Here is a 20,291-nt window from a genome sequence, read left to right on the forward strand (position 1 = left end):
AAGGAAGGAAGGAAGGAAGGAAGGAAGGAAGGAAGGAAGGAAGGAAGGAAGGAAGGAAGGAAGGAAAGAAAGAAAGAAAGAAAGAAAGAAAGAAAGAAAGAAAAAGAAAGAAAGAAAAGACATCCATATTGGCATGAAAAAAGTAAAACTGGCTTTACTTGGAGATGACATAATTACTGGGGAAATTTGAAGAAATGTATTAAAAAGATAACAAAATGAGTGAGTTTAGCAAAGTTGTAAGATACAAATCAATATGCAAAATATTATATTTTCATGTATCAGCACCAAATAATCAAATCTGGAATTAAATGTGACTTAGAAATAAATGTGAAAAAGGTTGCGTCAAGAAAAAAAAAACCCTACATAGAGGTATATACCTTTTTCATGTTGTGAAAGCTGATGTACCAATATGAAATCATTTTTGCCAAAAAACAGAGAAAGTTGAAGTCTCAAAGTAATGAAGAGGGAGGGGATTCATGACTGTCACTCTGAGTTAAATACTGTTTCAAGAAATTTCTAAAGTCCTAGGAGAGGCCTCTTTATTTTATGTGAAGCCTCACAGGTATGCACAAATTTCTTTCTTTAAACCACAAGATAAGCCTTATTTGGAAATAGGGTCATTGTTGATGTTGTTAATTAAGATGAAGTCACACTGACATAGTAGAGATCCTTAATGTATTGACTGATACTCTTTTTTTTAATGTAACACAAGTAGATTATTAATGAAGAAAACACTTGGGCCGGGGATTTAAAAAATCAAACAAGAAAACACTTCTTAACATCTATGAAGGTATACACAAATTTCTGTAACAAAGTTTATCTTTAACCTTATTTAAGGCTGTAATAATTCAAAAAAGATGTTTTGGATAGAAACATTTAGATCACCTTTACCAATGAGCTGATGCCAACTCCTACCTCGTTTCCAAAACCAATAAAGTTTATATTCTACTTTAGTAAATCTTATGTAAATCTCTCACTTTTTATTTTGACAACTACCCTCTGCCTCAACTTCTTGGCACACATATCCCCACTGCAAAGTTCTCTTATTTCCAACTACACATTATTATTTTTTAGAGATCTCTCTGACTTATTAATCAGCAATGGGTAAGAATTCTCAGATGTATATGTGAAACTCTCCATAAATTGATCTACAGATTCAAGAGAATCTCAAGTTCAGATGAAACAAAATGATGTACAAAACCAAAACTTGGATGAAGAATAAAGTTAAGGACTAACTCCATCTAAATTCAAAACTTAAAGCAATATTAATCAAGACACTGTTATTCAATTGATTTAGTTGAGAATCTACAGTCTTTTCAGCAGTGTGCTTGACCAATTCAATATCCTTATGTAAAAAAGTGAACTTTGCTGTATACATGTATCATTGAAGGAAATCAACCCAAAACGGAACACTAATTATAAATTATCCAGTGATAAAACTTCCAGAAGAAAACCCAAAAAAGCCTTTGTGACCTTGGGTTAAAGTCAAGCACCTTCAGACACAACATTTAAAACACAATCCATAATAGAAAATTTATATAAATCGGACTATCAAAATTAGAAACTGCTCTTTGAATAAAAGATAAGCCACAAAAGATTTGCCAATTATGTATGATAAAATATTGGTATCTAAACCACTCTCCAAACTTAACAACAAAACAACTTTCTAAACAAGGGGGATAAGATTTGAACAGACATTCCATCAAAGGTTTATAATGGCAAAAAGCACATGAAAAAATAATCAAACCATTAATCATTAGTGGAATACAAATTAAACCACAAAGAGACACATGCTTGACTAGCTGAACTGAAAAAGACTGCCCATACTAAGTGTTGGTGAGGATGTAGGGAAAGTGGAACTCTTATACACTGCTAGTGGGAATGCAAATGCTACAAACAACTTGAAAAAACATTTTGGCATGCTCTTAAACATAGACTCGCTGTTATGACCAAGCTATTCTGTTACTATTTACCCAATAGAAATCAGAGTAAGGTTCCACACAACAGCTTGTGATCTGCCTGTTACAACCCCAAAATGAAAAGAACACATACAGCCTTCAAAATGTAAAGTCATGGGTCAGGGATTTAGCTCAGCGGCGCCGTACCTGCCTTGTAAGCACAAGATCCTAAGTTTGATCCCTCTTACCAAAATAAAAGTAAAATCATAAGCATAGAATGGTATGTTACTCAGCAAAAAAAAAAAAGGTGGGGAGAGTCAACTATTGATGAATCTCAAATTTAACTATAAGAAGGGAAGAAACTAGCTTCAAATGAGTATAGCATACCCCACAAAGTCACGGATCAGAGTGCACAACCTCAGTCTTTCGCACTTTTCCTTAGAACCTAACTAATAATTGTTCACAGAAACTGAAGATATCCTCTGGATTTTTTTTTTTTTTTGGCAGGTTTGCATGTAGCCAATGCAAGAGCGGGTCTGGCAGATACACCAGCATTCCTGCATCGTAACAGGTTGCTGCTATCTTGAGTACTGTTTTGTTCTTCTTAAAGCCCTAAGATCCCTAAGAAGCTACCAAAACACCCTGCACCTACAAAGGCTTTATTATTGCAGTATTTTATTAAATTAAATTATATAACTGCAGGAGACAGTATATTTAGTGGTTAAACTATAAATATTGGCATTTTTTACCATATCTGAAATTCGTGGATTTTCTTAATTCACAGGTGCTCTAGGAACATACCCTGCATGAATTTTGGGAGTCCTCTGTACATATAAATCTGATTCTATCCACATATGACTCTAGGAAATATAAAACAGATCTATAATGAAAGCAGCAGATCAGTGCCTGCTTGGTGTGGAAGGGTAGAGGAGACCTGGGGTGAGGACTATGTTTATTGTCTTGACTGCAGTGTTTCAAAGGTGTACACATACATCACCTTATGGTGACAAACCGTAAGAAATCGTATACTTTATCCCCTCTTTAATGGATGTCAATTATCTTGGTACATAAAACCACTGATTTACAAATAGTTTAGAAACTGAATGGGCAGAACTTGATGAATGACCTAATTATGGGGGGGCAGTGATTGTAGCTTATTGAGTTTCCCAGGTTTCTTGGAAATCATGTAAATTCTTCAGGTGTTTTGCCAGCTTTTTGGGAAAGTGACTTGCATATTTGTTCACTGGTGAGACCACCATGCAGGCTTACTCTGAAAACTATAATGTGGCAATGTGGCCAAACTTTCCAAAGTTTAATTCCACTTGCTTTTTTTCCTATTCCATAAAGCCTAACAGATTGCAATCACCCAATTTATAAACTGCTCATTTGTTTAGCATTTTATTTTTTGCTTACTTGCCTTAAGACTCTGGAGTAGGACTTAAAGATTAAATACAAATATCTTCAAATTACCCACTCCGTGCCAACCTACAGCCTCTTACCCAATTCCCCTGCCCTCCAGTACTGTAATTTCATTTTGGCCCTCTGGTGGAAGGTTGGGAGCTCTCACCCAACCCAGCACTGGCATTTCTTCCCATTTAACCATGTGTTCTTTCACTTGGTACTCATCAAAATGTCCTTCCAAACTCCCATGGACAAGTCATGCCCTCGCTCTGTCTGCTAACATTTCCTCTACACTTCATTTGACAGCAGGTGGTTTTCCTTTGAACTACATGCATTCTCCGAGCTGCTTCTTTCTTTGCCTTTTCTGTCTTGCTTTATTCCACTTAGAACCTCTTGCTGGAAGCTTAAGGTAGGAGAGACAACGTGAAGGGAAGGGCTTCGCCCTCCCTGGCACCCAGCAGTAAAGCATTTCCACTGCTAGCTCTAGAAGTATGCCCGGCTCTCCTTCAGCAGTTCCCACATGCCTCCTGCTGTCTTGAGTAAAACCTGCTCTTCTATACCTACAAGTACTTAAGTTAGTCAAACACCACCTCTGGGCTTGCCTTGATTTTACCTTCAGTATAATTAACAACAATCACTGATTTCTTCCATTTTCCTTTCAGCTGCATCCCAGGTGTGAGAGGCACTTTTGTGGGCGAGTAGTTTAAACTTATCCTACAGTTGCAAATAACCCATTCAACCCTCCACTCATCAATCCTCAGTCTTCCCAAATAGCGTTCTCCATACACGAGCACTCGGTAAATAATCTTAAGAAACACTCTCAAGCTTCTGAATACCATTTGGTGATAAGGGCAAGAATGATACCCAAGGATGTAAGCCAGAAGACAAATATCAGAAAGCTTGGATTTTGGAACTTAGAAATGTCTTACATACCACTCTCTCTAATTTTCAAAGTGCTCTTACATTCTTTAAACAGCTTTTGAGGCAAAGGATGAAGGGCAGGGGAAAGCCACCAAGGAAGCAGAAGAGGAGGAGGTGGAATTAAGTATTGGTTTGAGTCCAGCAGTTCCTCCCAGAAATGAATATGCCCGAGTTTTCTAGTGTGTGGTTTCTTACATACCAACTACCTCCTGAGTCTTACAATCTAATACTACTCAGAAAGGTTCCATCACTAGCTAGAGCTCACTCAACTAAGAGGCCATGCGCAGGACTCAAATACAGGTCTTTTGATTCCAGACATAAGAAGTCACTCACAGTCTTGAGACCAACTAGGCTCAAAATCATACAGGCTGTAAGAGCTGGAAAGGATCATAAGGACGAAGCAGTCCAACCCTTTTGAGGAAAGTGAAGCTCAGATAGGTAGGTGATCTGCCCCAGATCACAGTATTAAGAGTCAGGCTCGGAGGGAGAGGAAAGTGATGAAAAAATTAAGATGTGTTATGTACATGTACCATCTCTCCACAAGGAATATAATCTTTATGTACTGCAGACATGTACCAATAAGAGAAACAAGCTCAGGACCCCACAATTCCCCCCTAACTACTCCACCTCTTGCCACTTAGCACAAGCACTCTAAAGGCTTCTCAAGGATAAAGCAAAGGCCTAGATAAAGGTCTAGAAAACCTAAATTTGGACAGTGGGCTTCTGGAGGCTCCCCACTGCTACCAAAAGCCCTCCTGTTTTCACCTTCTTAACTCCCTTCCACCAGTAATGACACACCTTTAGCAACCAAACCCAAAGAAGAATGCTGGCCAAAATGCAAATGGGTTTGTGCCCACAACTACAACTTGCAATGGGTCATTTTATGCTTATTAATCTGCTAATCTGTGCCTGAGGCTGATGTGGGCAAAGCTACTTCCACTCTTATGGGCTCCTTATTACACCATGGAAATTTCCCCGAAAAGGAAACACCACCAAATACAGTAAAGGGAAGTGGTGAAGAGATGAACAGATCTTACTGTACTGCATTCACACTCTGTTAAAACCCTTACCTCCCTAGCTCTCCTCCCAGGGAACCAAGATGCCCCGCTTCCACCCTGAGGGAACTAAGCAAAAGTCCAGGATAAACTCAATCTGTCTGCTTTAGCATCCCCAGCATACAGGCTTACCGTCCATTATGACATTCATTCAGAAAGGACCCTGACCAATTGCTGATTGCTTTTTATACCTATTTGGACAAATTTAACTAGTTAGTATCTTTCACAGGCAAACCTCAGAAAGAGGCCAAAACGATGAGGTGCACGTGGCCTTTTCCTCCTAGAACATGAAGTCCAGCTGGGAATAAAAGTTGCAAAGATTGCTGTGCTAGCAGAAACCCAGGGTTCTGCAAAAGATCCTGGTTCCTGTCTGAGACTGGCAATGCCGCAACAGTCATGGACACACAAAAGTGGGCTGCTGGGCTAACTACACATGACCTGAGGAATGAGGCTTTTTACAGACATGACAGTCAAGAGCCCTGCAACTTCCTTGGAGCTATGAGTCTGTACAGCCTCTGAGGCCTGCACAGTTCTCTTTCCCATGACAGCTCAGGTTTGTTAACCTAGAAAAATGAGAATTCAAAGCCAGGTGTGACGGCTCAGGCCTGTAATCCCAGCATTCCAGGAGGCTGAGGCAGAAGGAACCGAAGTTCAAGCCCAGCCTGGGCAACTTAGAGAGAGAGAGACTGGGGATGTAGCTCAATAAGAAGACCTTGGGTTCAATCCTCAGCACCAAAAAAAAAATGTTAATGGGGAAGGGGGTTAGGTTGAAAAAGTGACCTTGGAGCTCCCTTGAAATTCATTCCCTGCATCCTGATGGAGGCTGCCACTTGTGGAACTCAGGAGCTAAGTTTAAGGGAAGGAGGCCAGAAGAGAGGTGCAGTGTCTCCAGGGGAATCGGACCGTCCTGTCCCTCACCTTCCTCCTGCCCTGAAAGAGGGGAGGAACAACAGGATTCAGGGGACATAATGAAGTGTGGGAGTTTGCTTCTTGACTTCACCAACCAGTTACAAGTCAAAACACAAGATCTAAAATCCTCACACATATAGACTTCTCTAACTCCATCCTCATCCTCACATTCCCTACTCAAGGTAAAATAGCCTAGAACTGTGACTCACTGCTACTGTCTAGACATGCCCCCAAGCTGGCATTCAACAAGTAATAATAGAGTACTCCAAAGAGATAGTTTTTCAGTTTTTCTAGCCAGTGATTAGAGTAAGTGGACGGATCATTTTGGAAATATCAGCTCAATAATCTCAACTCTAATTACACACTTCCGGCACCTTCAGTCATGTGCTACATGGTACAAGGGAAAGGACTCTACATCCCACCTAGGTAGCCTAGGCACTATCTTCATCTACAACCCAAAGATCAACGGTGTCTACATTTAAACAATGCTTTCCACATGAGGTTCTAGGTATGGAATCTCTTCTTCTAAACCAGTTCTGCAGAAGTGGAATAAAGAGATGACTGACACCGCATGACACGGAAAGGAGGGGCCAAAACAGGGTCAGTACATTCAGGCATTTCTCCTTAGATGAAAATGTTCAAAAGCCAAAGAATAGTAAACTAATTCTACATACATGATCTTCCAGGTGATGAGTTCCCTCCCTTTGAATTTTTAAAGACATTTTCATACTATTAAACTCTCCACTACAACCCCTGGAACTTCAGAGATCTGAAAATACCCAAAGAAATGGCTTCCTAGAATAACCTGTGCTTGATCCTGGAAAACAATGATCCACAGCAGCAAGGGCAGGAGCTGCTCAGTGTCCTTTCCCCTCCTCCCCAAAGGGTCAGTCCTAGAAGGTTGATAATGCTGGATCAGCTTCTGACATAAGCCTACGCAGACACCTGGGGCTTCTAGCCCTAGCTGCTCCACTCCCCACCTAGACATTAAGAGAAAATGTGTTTTTTGTAGACTCTTAAATATAAATGTTGTGATTTTTTAAAATTTTACATTTGTCTTAACCCTGTATTTCCATGTTTTCCACAGAAAGAGCTTGCCTGAACTGGAGTTATATTCTTTGTCTCTTGTCTCTCTCAGACACCCTCCCCTTCCCCTGGCAGACAAGTGGAAATTTCCACTGAAGCACTCTCAGTGGGTAGCGGGTGGGGAAGGAGAGGGAGGGCTCTGTAGCCCCAAAGCATCTTGGAGCTTTTTGAAGATAGGAAACAGATCTGTTGATGCCAGTTCCTAGACTGCCTAGGTTAATTCTTTCTGGATTCAGGCTTCACGAAGGCAGTGAATTATACACCATAAAACCAAGGCATCTTCTGCATGGAAAAGCGCTATTTCTTTTTATATCTGCTGGGCCTCAAATGCTTTAAAAAACCAATAAACCTGATGCAGAATCTTTACAAATTTTGGGGCACTGCCACTTGAAAGAAACCTCTAAGGACACAGCAGCCCTGTCTTAAAACAGGCAGCAGAGCACCGACACACAAGAATGGGGTCAGGACGCTGGCCTTGACTTAATGCTGGCAGCAAAGCACAAGAACATGGAAATGTTAGCTAATGGGAAAACTACAGAGGAGAATCAATCTCCTCTACAGCGGGTGCCAAGGCTTTTGGAGTAAGCTGCAGATACATTTGGGGAGTGATTCAGTAAAATTCCACTGATTCACTATAACAGTCAGTTATTTTTATCATTCTGCTTACCCGTAAATAGAAGAGTATCCTGTATACAGGCCAGCAGAACTTTGCCATAAGCACCTATCCAAATTTCAGAGCAGATGAAAACAGGGAAAGGAAAAGCAAAAAAAGCCAAGAACCCCCTTCACTACTAGAGTTCTCATTCAAAGACATGTGGAGGTCAGCTCTCAGTCTCAGGCAGTAAAATCAGACTTGGCAAAGTCAAAAGCCACCTGAGGCTTCCTATTACAATGTGCACAAGGCCCAACGATGAAGTAAATGTAGACCCATTTCTTCTATAGCTCTCTCCCCTGCAACAGAAATTGCTCTCTGTCCAGCCCCATCTAGTGGAAAGAGTCTCAAATCCTCTGCAGCTCTGCTGTGAGACAATGCAGTGTTCCGGCAAAGGCGGGGCAGGGGCTGTCATTCTGATGCCTGACCCTTCTTGAAAGTCTTCAAAGAATCATCTACTCCCTCTGCTCCAACCTATGTGTGTGACATTCTCCCCTTTTAACCAGTGAAGGATACAGTAAGACTTTTCCACAGAGATGACGGCATCAAGGAGAGCATGTGAAGGTACAGAGGGGAGACTAAGACTAAGAGGCTAGAAGACCAAAGCAAGAGCAATGGTTCCCAGGCCTTCTAAGATCCCCAGGTCTGAGCTGGATGCCAGTGATTTCCAGACACTGCCTGGTGGCAACAGGTGGTGAATGGGGCTAAAAGCTTCTGTCTGCAAAACCAGTCCAGAAGCTCCAAATCCCTAACCACACTGACCTAGCCAACCCAGCAGAAGCAACTCCACCCTAGGTTCCTAAATTCACATGACTTAACTGGAAACTAACTTGAAATGTATTGACCTTGGGGAAAAATAGTGTAAATAAAAGTTGCAAGTGTGTAAGGTATATTGTCCTCTTCCCTCACAAGGGTGGCCAGACCCAAGCTCCATTCTGCTGCCAGGGGAAACACAGCAGCATTTTAAAAAACAAGTTGAAAATGGTCCCCAGCTGCATATAAATGGTCCACCCAATTCTATCAACTAAGATTTTAAGTTAAGTAAATTTCTGTGTACCAGTTTAGAACTTAAACATCAAGCTTTGTTCCAGTGGGAAAACAGGTTCACAGTTAGAAACAGACTTACAGATACATTTCTGGAATGTAACCTGTTTCTAAAGTGGGGACAGACCAAATTAATATTTGGAATATAGTGACTGTATTTCTATTGTTGGCATAAACTGAAAAAAGATTTGATATAATAATAAATACCAGGTACCACTTCCAAATTATTTCGTCTTCCTCTGGGAAGGCTTCCCTACTAATCTTAAAGCAGAACATCTCTCCTGCTCAAGTACTTCTCTCCCTATCCTTTCCCCTTCAGCCCCCCTGGCCTGCGTGTATCAGGGAACTGCCATTAAGGGAAGAGACAGGGATGGGAGAATGAGGACATCAATTACTCAATATCCTGGGAAACAACTATGGCACAGACATGTGGTTAGCAGCGTGGACTAGTGTGGCAGTTAGGGTAGGATATAATCTTGACTGGCTTGGGATTCATGGAGAAGATTAATGGAACACACTTCTGGGTGAGTAATGGAGTGGCATTTGGGTCTTTGGCCCTCAGCCTCTTCCTCTCTGGCTTTGTTCCCCTGTTCTGCTTCCCAGCCACATCACAGACTTCCACCATGTTTCCACCTTGGAGCTGGCTCTCCATGTACTGAATCCCCTGAAATTGTGAGACAAATTAAACCTCTCCTCTATAAATTGTGCATGTTGGATACTGAAAACCAGCAACAAGAAAGCTAATACTACTGCTGCTCGGGGCACCTTCAAACACACCTTCTTTGCTAGTGCCTAGGTTAACACTATGCAACCAAGTCCTCAAACTGAAAACTCCTTGATATTAGGAGCCGTGCCATAACAAACCACAGAAACCATACCGAGACCTATGGATACCACTAGGGAAACCGCTTTTAAAAAGTGAGCCTTGCCAGCATGTAGCACACCCTGGTATACAAGAATCCACACAATGAATGTCTGCAGTGCCATCTTGGCTGTATACAGTGCACATAAAGAATCTGTCAAATGAAGAAAAAGCCTGGTATAAATGTGGCTGAGGTTAATGACTAATAGGGGACAGGCTGAAGGCAAGAAAACATCCACTAACCTTGAGCTATCCACTGCAGACACCTGGACACAACACCCAATTCCAAATCTTTATTCAGGTAATTCCAAATACACTAGCCCTTTTATGTTCATTTACCAAAAGTACTGTGGAGTATATTCACAGTGCTACAAAACAAAAGGTAGCATAGTCAAATAAAACTGATCTAACTACAGAGATCTTACTAAAGTGCTCCTCACCATTTACATGGTAGTGTGTGACTCTCTAGAAGAGATACAATCATGCAAGGCTTCCCACATCTAACTGATTACACTATGAAAAGCACTCAGTTCCTTAAATAAACACCAGATGTTGATGCATCCAGGTAACAAAACCTAAAATCCAAACCTCCCCTGCAGTGGCTGGCCACCTCTCTTCTGTAATTCACTGTAGAAATGTTGCCCCTACTTTGCTGAGAAGTCTAAAATAAAATAACCAGAAATCTTTAAATGCCAATGAATTCAGCAACAATGACAGTCCTTGGTCAGGCATACACACCTCATAAGGAACCCAATTCAAGGTGCTTCTCCAGGACCTGAATTTATTCTATTTATAAAGAAAAACCACACACAGCCTCATCCCTATCCCCACTGCGTACCAGCCCTACACACAGGCATCAGCATTCCACAAACACTTGTTAGAAATGCACATTCAAAGGATTAGGACAGTGATGGTGAACCTTTTAGAGCTTCTACTGATACAGCCTGCTGTGGCACACGTGCCATAGGTTCACCACCACTGGACTAGGATGTATCAGTACTAAAGAACTTGCTGGCCCTGGGTTTGATCTCTAGCAAACCTTCCCCCTTAAAATGTGCACATTCTAGGATGCTAGACCCACAGCTCTCAACAAAGTCAACTCCTGTACCTGGATAAAGGGCAGAAAGCAGATACCTACTGGACACGCTGCAAGCACACATGGATAAAGAAACTGTTCTCCTTGTTCAGGGGCTCCCACCCAAGACCTGCTAGTACTTCTTGGCCACATTTTATATGTTCCTTTTTGAGGGAGATGGGATCTTGTGATGTTGTCTAACCTGACCTCAAATTCAGACTCAAGTGATCCTACCACCCATTTCAGCCTCCCAAATACTTGAGACTACTGGTACCACAGCACTTGGCTTATATTCTCTTTTTAAAGAAAAAGCTTGCTCTTAAAGCCACATCCCTTTTGTTAAGTTAAAGAAAAGGCAGGAAAGAGAAGGAAAGAAAAATGGAAGGAAGAAAGCAAGCAAGCAGGTAGGTAGGTGGGTTTCATACACATCTCCACCTCAATCTCCCTCTCTCATTATTATGATTGTAAAAGAGGCCCAGCCACTGTGCATTTCCTGTTGCCTAGCAATGCTCAGGCACTCTTTTTCAGACGTACTCTCAAGAAGCTGAACATTAGCACAAAACAAAGTAAAGCAATCAAAGGAGGAGGTCTGTAGTATGTGCCACATCTCAGGAGATAGTTTAAATGCACTACAAAGCCTCAGTGTGAGGTGTGACTCCACGCTGATCTAATCACATGAGTTCTAACTGCTTGTGACCAGGAGATTCACAAGGCTAAGCAATATTCTGCCCACAGAGCACGCCTGCAGAGATTTTCTTACTTGCTCTCATGACAAATGGACAGGAGAATGGACTGACTCAGTTCAAGCTCAAGGAAGCTGAAAGACACTAGGTTACTTGCTGAAGGGCACACAGAGCTGCAGAGTACCAGGGGAGAAGAGTCTTCTACCTCTGGACTTTTCCCACTGTATCAAGAACTGATTCCCATCTTCCCTAACATTTACTTCTTGGAAACCCATCACAATGTGAGAAGATGCTTCCTTCGTGCCAGAGATTATGGATGTAAAACTGACACCATTAAGGCTCAGAGAAGCTTCAAACAAAATCTATAAACTGTTTTCAGAGAATTATTACAGAGATAGTTATTAAAGAATCACACTCTTGACATGTTTGAGGAAGTTGTTATACCCCAGGAGGAAAAAAAGGCCAGCACAGTAAAACTGTGATCATTAGTTGGAACAGTAAAGCCAATTTTTTCTCTTGTGGATTAGACTCCGATTATGTACCTGGTCTAAAGAAATATACTTTATCTGCAACCTATGTAATTACAAAGAAGCCCTGAGTATGCAGACAACACAACTGTTCACTGAGCTGTCTTAAAGGCAAAGCAATGCCAGAGGGAAAATATGATCAAATTGACAAGAAAAGCTTCCTTCAATCAAGAGCTCATAAGCCTGTTGCTCGTTAGCACAGGCTGTTTCTGTTCCGCTTACTGTCTACCAAAGGCCAGGATAACTACACCCTATTCACAGCACAACACTGCTACAGTACCAGCACGCACCTAAAGACATCTGGAACAACGGGGATCTCAAGGTGAAATTATGGTAATTCCTAAGATTAATCAATATTCTTATCTGAGCCAATCAAAGACTTTCCACATGCTTCATGAACAAACTTACCCGCCTCTCCAGTGCTGCTGACTGTGGGCAGAGATCCTGTAAGGAAGTGCTTGTTCACCCAGGTTTTCCAAGTTCCGCACTACGGCTCCTCTGTCCATCAGGGCTTCTACTGTACGTTTCAAAGCAGCAGCAGTCTCTGGCTGTGTTTTATTTTTGAAGTTAAAGAGAAGAAAAAACAAAAAACAAAAAGCATGAAAGTCAGTATAAGAACCAGAACAATTAAGTCCAATTAGTTCCAATCCTAACAGCTCTACTGGTAGGAATCTCTGGGTAAAAGCAACAGAAAAAAATTCTGACTTAAAATAGAGACCTTTTTTATAGTAAGGATACAAGGTATCTCACAGGAATGAAGGAAAATCTGGAGAACCAGGCTTCGAAGAGTTCAGGGTCAGGGCAGCTCCAGGGATCTGGGAGGCAGGAACTAATGAGTGGCTTCTTCAGAGCGCCTCAGCAGGGCTCAACCAGTACCAGTCACTGTCAGTTCTTGTAGCTCACGACTCAAAGTTCAAATTCCAGGAGAAGAGCATCTTGTTGGTAGGACACCTTAGTTGACCATTCCACCAAAACCATAGCCAGTGGCAAAAGCAGCTTTGTTCCCAAGGAAAAACTGAAAGATTCTAACTGAAAGGGGAGGGACAAAACCCAATTTCTGCCTTCATGGAGATTACAACCTATTAAAGAGCTCAACACAAAAATACATGTTAAGACCAAAAGTCAGAAAAGCCAGAAGGCTCATGGAAGAAACATATACAGCTGGGTAAGAGCTTCATTAAGGAAAGAACACCAGATCACAGCCCTGAAAGTAAAGACTACAGATACAGTGAACCAATGAATTAGGAAACAAGCAAAGAAAGAGCAAAGGCAGCTAAGTGAAGGAAAGAGCTAGGAGTCCCAGAGGCTGAGGTCAAGGAGGGCTGAGAAGGAAGTCAGCAGACCATGTACAAGAATATAAGTAAAAAAGGTCTGTTATGAAAACCAAAACCAAAGTTAAAACAATGTACAAACTTCATCATCCAGATATAGAAGATTTAAAATTTTGGTGAATTTCTTTTCCAAATATATCTCTGTGCATACACATAAACAAAAAATGTTGGAAGAAACCACACAAGGATAAACCTGAGAAGTCCAACTAGCACAATGTGGAGAATGAGGGTGAGGTATGAGCAAAGGGGACATCAAAATCTGCGGGTTGGAGAATAGCACTGTCATTAGCAGCTAAAGGAAATCTGGAGAAGCCGTCAAGGAACAATGAAAAGAACTGGGGTTAGGACATGCTGAGTCTGAGATACCGTGGCTCCCTAGGTTGACCTCTCAAATTATAAACCTTAAGGTTAAAATACAGGTGGGTTAGATATACCTGTTTTATAGTCATCCACATAGAAGGCTACTGGAAGCTACAATGAGATGAGCTCACTTAAGAGGATAAAGGGGGAGGAGAGGAACCCAACAGCAAAACTTTTAAAGAACAAAGACATTGGAAGGCTAACGAGACGACTTGAAGTCTGAGAAGCACATTTAAAGCACACCATCAAAGAGGACAAGAAAAATTAGGAGACTGCTTTCTCACAGGAAAGTAAAGAAAGGCAGACTCCAGAACATGGGGCTGAGAACGGAGATAGAGCTGCAGGGTGGTGACTGCATGGGAACTTTGCAAGATGGGGCTAGAAGGCAGATGGCAACGTTTCCCGAGGTAGAGGTACAAGAACAATGACAAAGAGACAGTACCAGAACTCAAGGGGCAAGCAAGTCTGAGCCAAAGTGTGGGAGACAAAACACATGAGCAAAACATGAGTTGAAGAGGAATGGACCAGTCAAGAGGTTAAAATGCAGATTTTTTTCAGTAACAACAGTGATGGCAGCTACCGTATATGCCTGAGCGCTATAGGCCTGACAATGGTCTAGTGTTTTATTGTTATCTATTTGATCTTTATTTTTTAAAAAAGAGCCAAGGTTTACAGACTCAAAATTGGGCCTATAAGAGATGCCAAGACAAAGCAGCTAGTAAGTGGAAGAGGCTGCTAAAAGGAAAAGAAAATCTGCCAAGTATAACAGGAGAGGACAGTGAGAGGCACAGAAGAGTCAAAGGCAACAAATACAAGAGTCAGGACACAAGCAAAACACAAGGTTTTGAAGTGCAGGAAAAGAATATCTTCATTTGTATCAAATGAGAAGTATGGAACAAGTATGTGTGTATTTTGGTGACCAGAAAATCCACTATATATATAAATTTTTCTTTCTGACAAATACTGCAAAGATAATATGAACACACAAAGTATTAGAAAAGTTTTTACATTAATTTCATATTGCAGCCCAGGACTAAAAATCGTGCCAGGAACATTTATTTACATATTGTACCAATCTTATGATAAAACAAAGAGTTTTCCAGAAAACAAAATCACAGTGAAAATCTCTTCCCACTAACGTTATCTAGGTAAGAAGTCTATGGCAATTTCTCCTTATAAGAGCACTGAGTAAAAATGGTTCTAATCACATGAATACTGAAATTCTTCTCACTTTTCATTAATTCACAAAGACATTTCCTTACTTTTGCGTAACCCTCATTATTAACAGCAAGATATTTTATTTCCATAAAGATGCTGTTTCTTGACCTGGTACTGTATCATTTAACTGAAAATACATTGGAGGAATTGTATATCCAAATAAAGTAGTCCAGGGCTAAGAAAAACCAACAACTTTGACTGACCACAGTCTTCTGATTAGTTATCAAAATCCTTAACTTTAATTTCAGTTTTGCTTGTTTAAAAAGGAATATAACTCATTATCTTTTGTCTTGTTTAAATTCCAACTGAAATGTTTTAGTATAAAACAGGGAGTACCCTTTTTTAAAGTAAGATCTTGTGAAATAAAAGATTTTTTTCTTACATTTAAAAAAAAAAAGGTGGGGGGGCAGGCCTCCTCAAAAGGACATAACTTACTAAAATATCAAACACATTTTGTTAACTGTGGTGAACCAAGGTCAAAGTGTAGACTGCTTGTATGGTCACACTCCTTTCACTGTAAATTACCCAAATTACCCAAATGTTAGAGACCAAAAAAAAAACGTACTTCAGGAGTTTATAGGGTTGCTCAACATGTCCCCTATTCCTTACTTCACAAAAGCAGGGTCAGCAATCCAGGGCTTATGGGCTAGATGCAGTTCACTGCCTGTTTTTGCAAATAAAGTTTTATTGAAACACAGCCAAAACATACATCTGCATAGTGCCTGTGGCTGCTGTTGTGCTTACAGGCAGATCTATAACAGAGATAATATGGCACCAAAGCCTCAATTATTTACCATCTGGCCAACCCCTGCTCTACATTGTGATAGGTTGAGGAAGCTGGCAGAGCCTCAAACCACTCACAAGAAAATGCAACAAAAATAAAGCCATGAGCCTGGACGGTGACTTAAATACAAATGTGAATTCTCCAAATGATGGGTCATCAGAGAGACACATAGGGCATCACCTAATGAATACCATCAGCCTCAACATACCACAGGTCTTAGAACCAATTCCACAACTCACCATTCTAACCACATGCCCCTAATCTAATCAACCCAAGTTACCAACTCCAGCTTCCCTTATTTGATGAAACCTACAAATGTATTAAGATAAAAAAATTTAGGCTGGTGGTGTGTTCAATTTGTATAAGCATATGGTTTACAGAAAGCAAACTGCTGGCATAAATTTCATTTATAAATTCTCGAGAACACTTAATTCCATCTAGTCTAAAAAGTTATGGGTAACACTTATGGGCTTCCCTCACCCATCTGAAAGCAGCTCCCCAAGGTGCTCAATGTCTGTCAACCTCCAACCTACTACAATGTCAATAAAACAATCTTGGCAAGGCATAATGGGGCGCTGAACACATTCAAGTGGAAAAAAATGCAGAAAAGAAAAAATGAATGCATTTGAACTGGAGCTAGTAAAACAAGATTCCAGTCTCAGCTTATTCATCAATGAGTTATAAAGCCTTGGATGAATAGCTAAAATGTACTGATTTTGCAGTCATGCCTTAGTTTCTTCTGCTAAATTAGCACTTCTCCATTTTCGTATTTCTACAAGCCTCGCGTGAACATTCCCATTGCAATTCTCAGTCTCCTGGGGGCACACTGTTCCACAAAAGTCTCACTCTCTTTTTCACGCCCCTCATTCTGAATCCTCATCATTTAAAGTGTCCCTTCTACCCCAGGTACTTCTGAGGTCCTTCTCATTTTAATTCTCCCTAACTAGAACATAATTTTTAGAAGATCAAGGACCTTTATCTTGATCACAAGTGCATTTACAGAGTGTAACACCATCTGCAGCATGGAAAAAAAAATGCTAAAAAGTAGTCAAATGAATTAATCTATTAATCATACCTTCCCTCAGCAGCATCTCTTACTCCCTTACTCCTGTCTTTTCTCAAGGAACCCTAAGTTTCCTCCTGTCTCTAATACAATGTGAAGCCATCATTCACATACAACAATGCAAACTGCCAGGGAGGTGACTACTACTGAAGGCACACTTAAAATACTAGTGTTTTCCTACTTGTTTCATATAGTACTAAAGGCTGTTAATACTGATATTGTATCTCAAGAAGATCCAAACTAGGCACGATGGCACATGCTCAAAGTCCCAGCTACTGGGGAGGCTGAGGCAAGAGGATACCAAGTTTGAGACTATAACAAGACCCTATCTACAAAAAAATAAAAGGACTGGGGATGAAGCACAGCCATAATGCACTTGCCTAGCTTATGTGAAGTCTTAGGTTCAATCCCTAGTACTGAAAAACCACCACCAAAAAAAAGGCCAGAATTAATCTAGTAGAAATGAAACTAAATGCAAACACATGTAACTTAACACTGGGGAGGGGTACACGTTCTGAGCAATTGTGGCAGAGACATCACTTACACAAATTAAGATGGCAATGGCATTATTGAGCCATATAATCTTGCAGTATTTTATATGCTGTCCATCATTAAATGAAATGTTATATGACAATATTAAACATTTCATGCATTTCAAAAGTACCAAGTTCAAATACACACAGAAATACAAAAATTAAAGTTACATTGTTCTTATAAGATGAAGTACAACTGCCCCTCTCCAAAATGCAAATCAAAGTACAGTACACTGGGATTCCCCACCCGCTACCCCCCATTCCTCCACTGCATCACAATGCTATCATTGAGACTACAAAACAATAAATGGCAGCAAGGATGGGGGGACCCTTCGGTACTACTGGTGGGAAGGTAAACTAGTACAGCCATTGAGGAAATCGGTATGGAGACAGCATACCTGCACATTCATGTCTACCACAGCACAATTCACAATAGCCAACATATAGAGCCAGCCTAAATGCCCATAAAGAGATGAGTGGATATAGAATATGTGGTATATTTACACAATGGAATACTATTCACAAGGAAGCACAAAATTCTTTCATTTGTGAGACGCACAGACCTGACCGCCATCATGTTGAGCAAGATAAGCCTCTCACAAAGACAGTGTATTGCCTGCTCTCGCTAGTACATGGTATCTAAAAACAGTGACTGATAAAGTTAGTGAAACAGAAGCTTTACTGATAAAGTCAATTTGAATATGTTTTGTATTCTACATAGTATATGCAAAGAAAAGCCCACAAAACCAAGAGAGATCACTTTTTATTGTGACACAAATATATGAGAAAAACTGCTCAAGTGGGGTTTCAGAAGTATCATACATTATTTTAAGGAGATTTTTACAAACTTCAGTTCACATCAACAGCAGCAACAGTCAGCCAGGAAAGTATCATAGTGGCACAGCATGCATTATGCTGACTTTGTGCAGTTATGGTTCAATATAGCACCTTAATGCCTTCTTGGCCTTTTGGCTAAGATAAATGTAACATAGCACCTTTACGGTTGTTTGCAATTCTAGTTTTCCCTTAAATGCAAATGATGCTGTGTATGGTCTTTAAGTATTTGGGTGCCTAAGTCCTGATAAACTCTTATTTTAAAAATAGATCTGTGTATAGATAATTTGGTACTAAAAGATAAAAGACTATTTTATGTATCCATGACATGTCTTTTTAATCTTTTTCCATATTTATAGGCTATGTAGTTTTCTGAGAGCTTTTCCAAGCTCTCACAAATCCCAAATAAACAAAAATCTACATATACAGTAAATGGACCTAGTTTACTCAAATTCTTGTTGTTCCAGGGTCAACTAGACTACTTTCACTACAATCTCTTACAAAAGTCCCTAGAAAGCCAAAGTGTTCTCAAATCATGTTTTGAAACCCACAGTTCTGGAGATTCTAATTAGTGAAATTTCTGTAACAGAGAGAGAAAAGAGGTGGGGAGAACATAAGAAAAGGCATCTGTTCTGGCTCTAAACTAAAATTCCCTGTCTGCAAGGTTATTTAAGCTAAGAAACAGCAGTATCATAAATACCACTACTGGTTAATGATCAATGCTTAATCTAATTAAATATATTTATATCCCAGAAGAGAAACTTCTCAACAAAATTATCTGATTAACCAGACTGTCTGGCAAAGAGAGTTCTGAGACAGCAGACCTCAGAACACCCAGAAAGTATAACACCCCCTCCCCACCCACTAGGAAGTTAAAACAACCAGAACCCACATTTAATGGCACGCAGCATCTTTATACATGTTGCCCTCTTCCTTTTCAAACAGATTGGCCTCAGGGAAGGTAGAGCCAAGACAAAAAAAAACGTCAACACCTATGAAAATGAAAAGGCTACAGTGCTACAAGAATGCCTACTGACTGGTTGATTAAACAAAGCAGAATTCAGTCGGATCCTGAAAAGTAAACACTCTTTCAAGAGGGGGAAGAGTATCAGGAAGGGTGCTCTTCAGAGCAGGTCTGAACTAAAAGTAGGACAGAAGGCCAGAAGACTGACAGAATTTATAATTGGGGCAAATCCACGTGGGCACTGTTATTTGGTACATTTTCCTGTCCATGGAAGTATTATGCTTAAGAGTTCAGTGTCTTCAAAAACTCATATATAATGCTAGTAAAAATATAAACTTTCTAAAGGATGATTTGGTGATATATAACAATTTAAAATGTTCATGCTTTCAATCTCAGAGTCACTTCTAAGGATTTAAGCAAACTATCATACCCACCTACAAGTTTTTGGCTATAAAAATATTCCACAAAGTTATTGAGACAGTGAATAAACAGAAATGAATAAATTACTTTCACTAGTGAACAAGGAAAGTGCTTCTGTGTAGCCATTTAAAAACAGGATAATGATCCTTACATACTAGCATAATAACATTTTAATAAAAAAATTAGTAGAGTGTATCCACATTTTTTAAAGAGTAGCATATATATATAAAAGAGGAAAACATAGATACAAAACATTATTAATCTTCCCTAGGTAGTGAGAGGAACCTTCACTTTCCTAACTTTATTATTTCTTTTATAGTAAATAATAAAGAGGTGTCTTAGAAGTAAACTTTTAAAAACCCGACACATAATAATTGTACACGTTGAGAAACAAAATACATGTACACAATGTGTAATGATCAGATGGGGTAACCCATATTATCTGTCATCTCCATGCATGTATCATCAGAAACATTCTCAAAATCTATTCTATTTTGAAATGTACAGTAAGTTATTAATGTCATCCTACTGTACTTATACAACATTAGACCTTATTTCTCCTAACATATTTTTATATGCTATTACCAACTTCTCTATCCTCCTATCCTACCATCCCAGCCTCTGGTAATCCTTGTTCTACTCTCTACCTCTATGAGTTGAACTTATTTTCC

The 20,291-nt window shown here is 40.1% G+C and overlaps 1 protein-coding gene across 1 annotated transcript in view; it reads right to left on the reverse strand.

Moving 5' to 3' along the window:
• Mrps6 (mitochondrial ribosomal protein S6) overlaps window positions 1-16,897 on the reverse strand; it is a 20,830-nt gene extending 3,933 nt beyond the window's left edge. Inside the window, exons 1-3 of the mRNA XM_033755941.1 lie at window positions 16,882-16,897; window positions 12,852-12,967; window positions 12,522-12,661 (exon numbers count right to left, since the gene is read on the reverse strand). Of these exons, the coding sequence (XP_033611832.1) occupies window positions 12,522-12,661; window positions 12,852-12,967; window positions 16,882-16,897 (272 nt within the window). The remainder of the gene's footprint in view (window positions 1-12,521; window positions 12,662-12,851; window positions 12,968-16,881) is intronic.
• Between the last annotated feature and the right edge of the window lie 3,394 nt (window positions 16,898-20,291).

This window comes from Fukomys damarensis, unplaced genomic scaffold (assembly GCF_012274545.1).
Source record: "Fukomys damarensis isolate Sample0158 unplaced genomic scaffold, DMR_v1.0_HiC HiC_scaffold_24, whole genome shotgun sequence".
Taxonomy (NCBI): domain Eukaryota; kingdom Metazoa; phylum Chordata; class Mammalia; order Rodentia; family Bathyergidae; genus Fukomys; species Fukomys damarensis.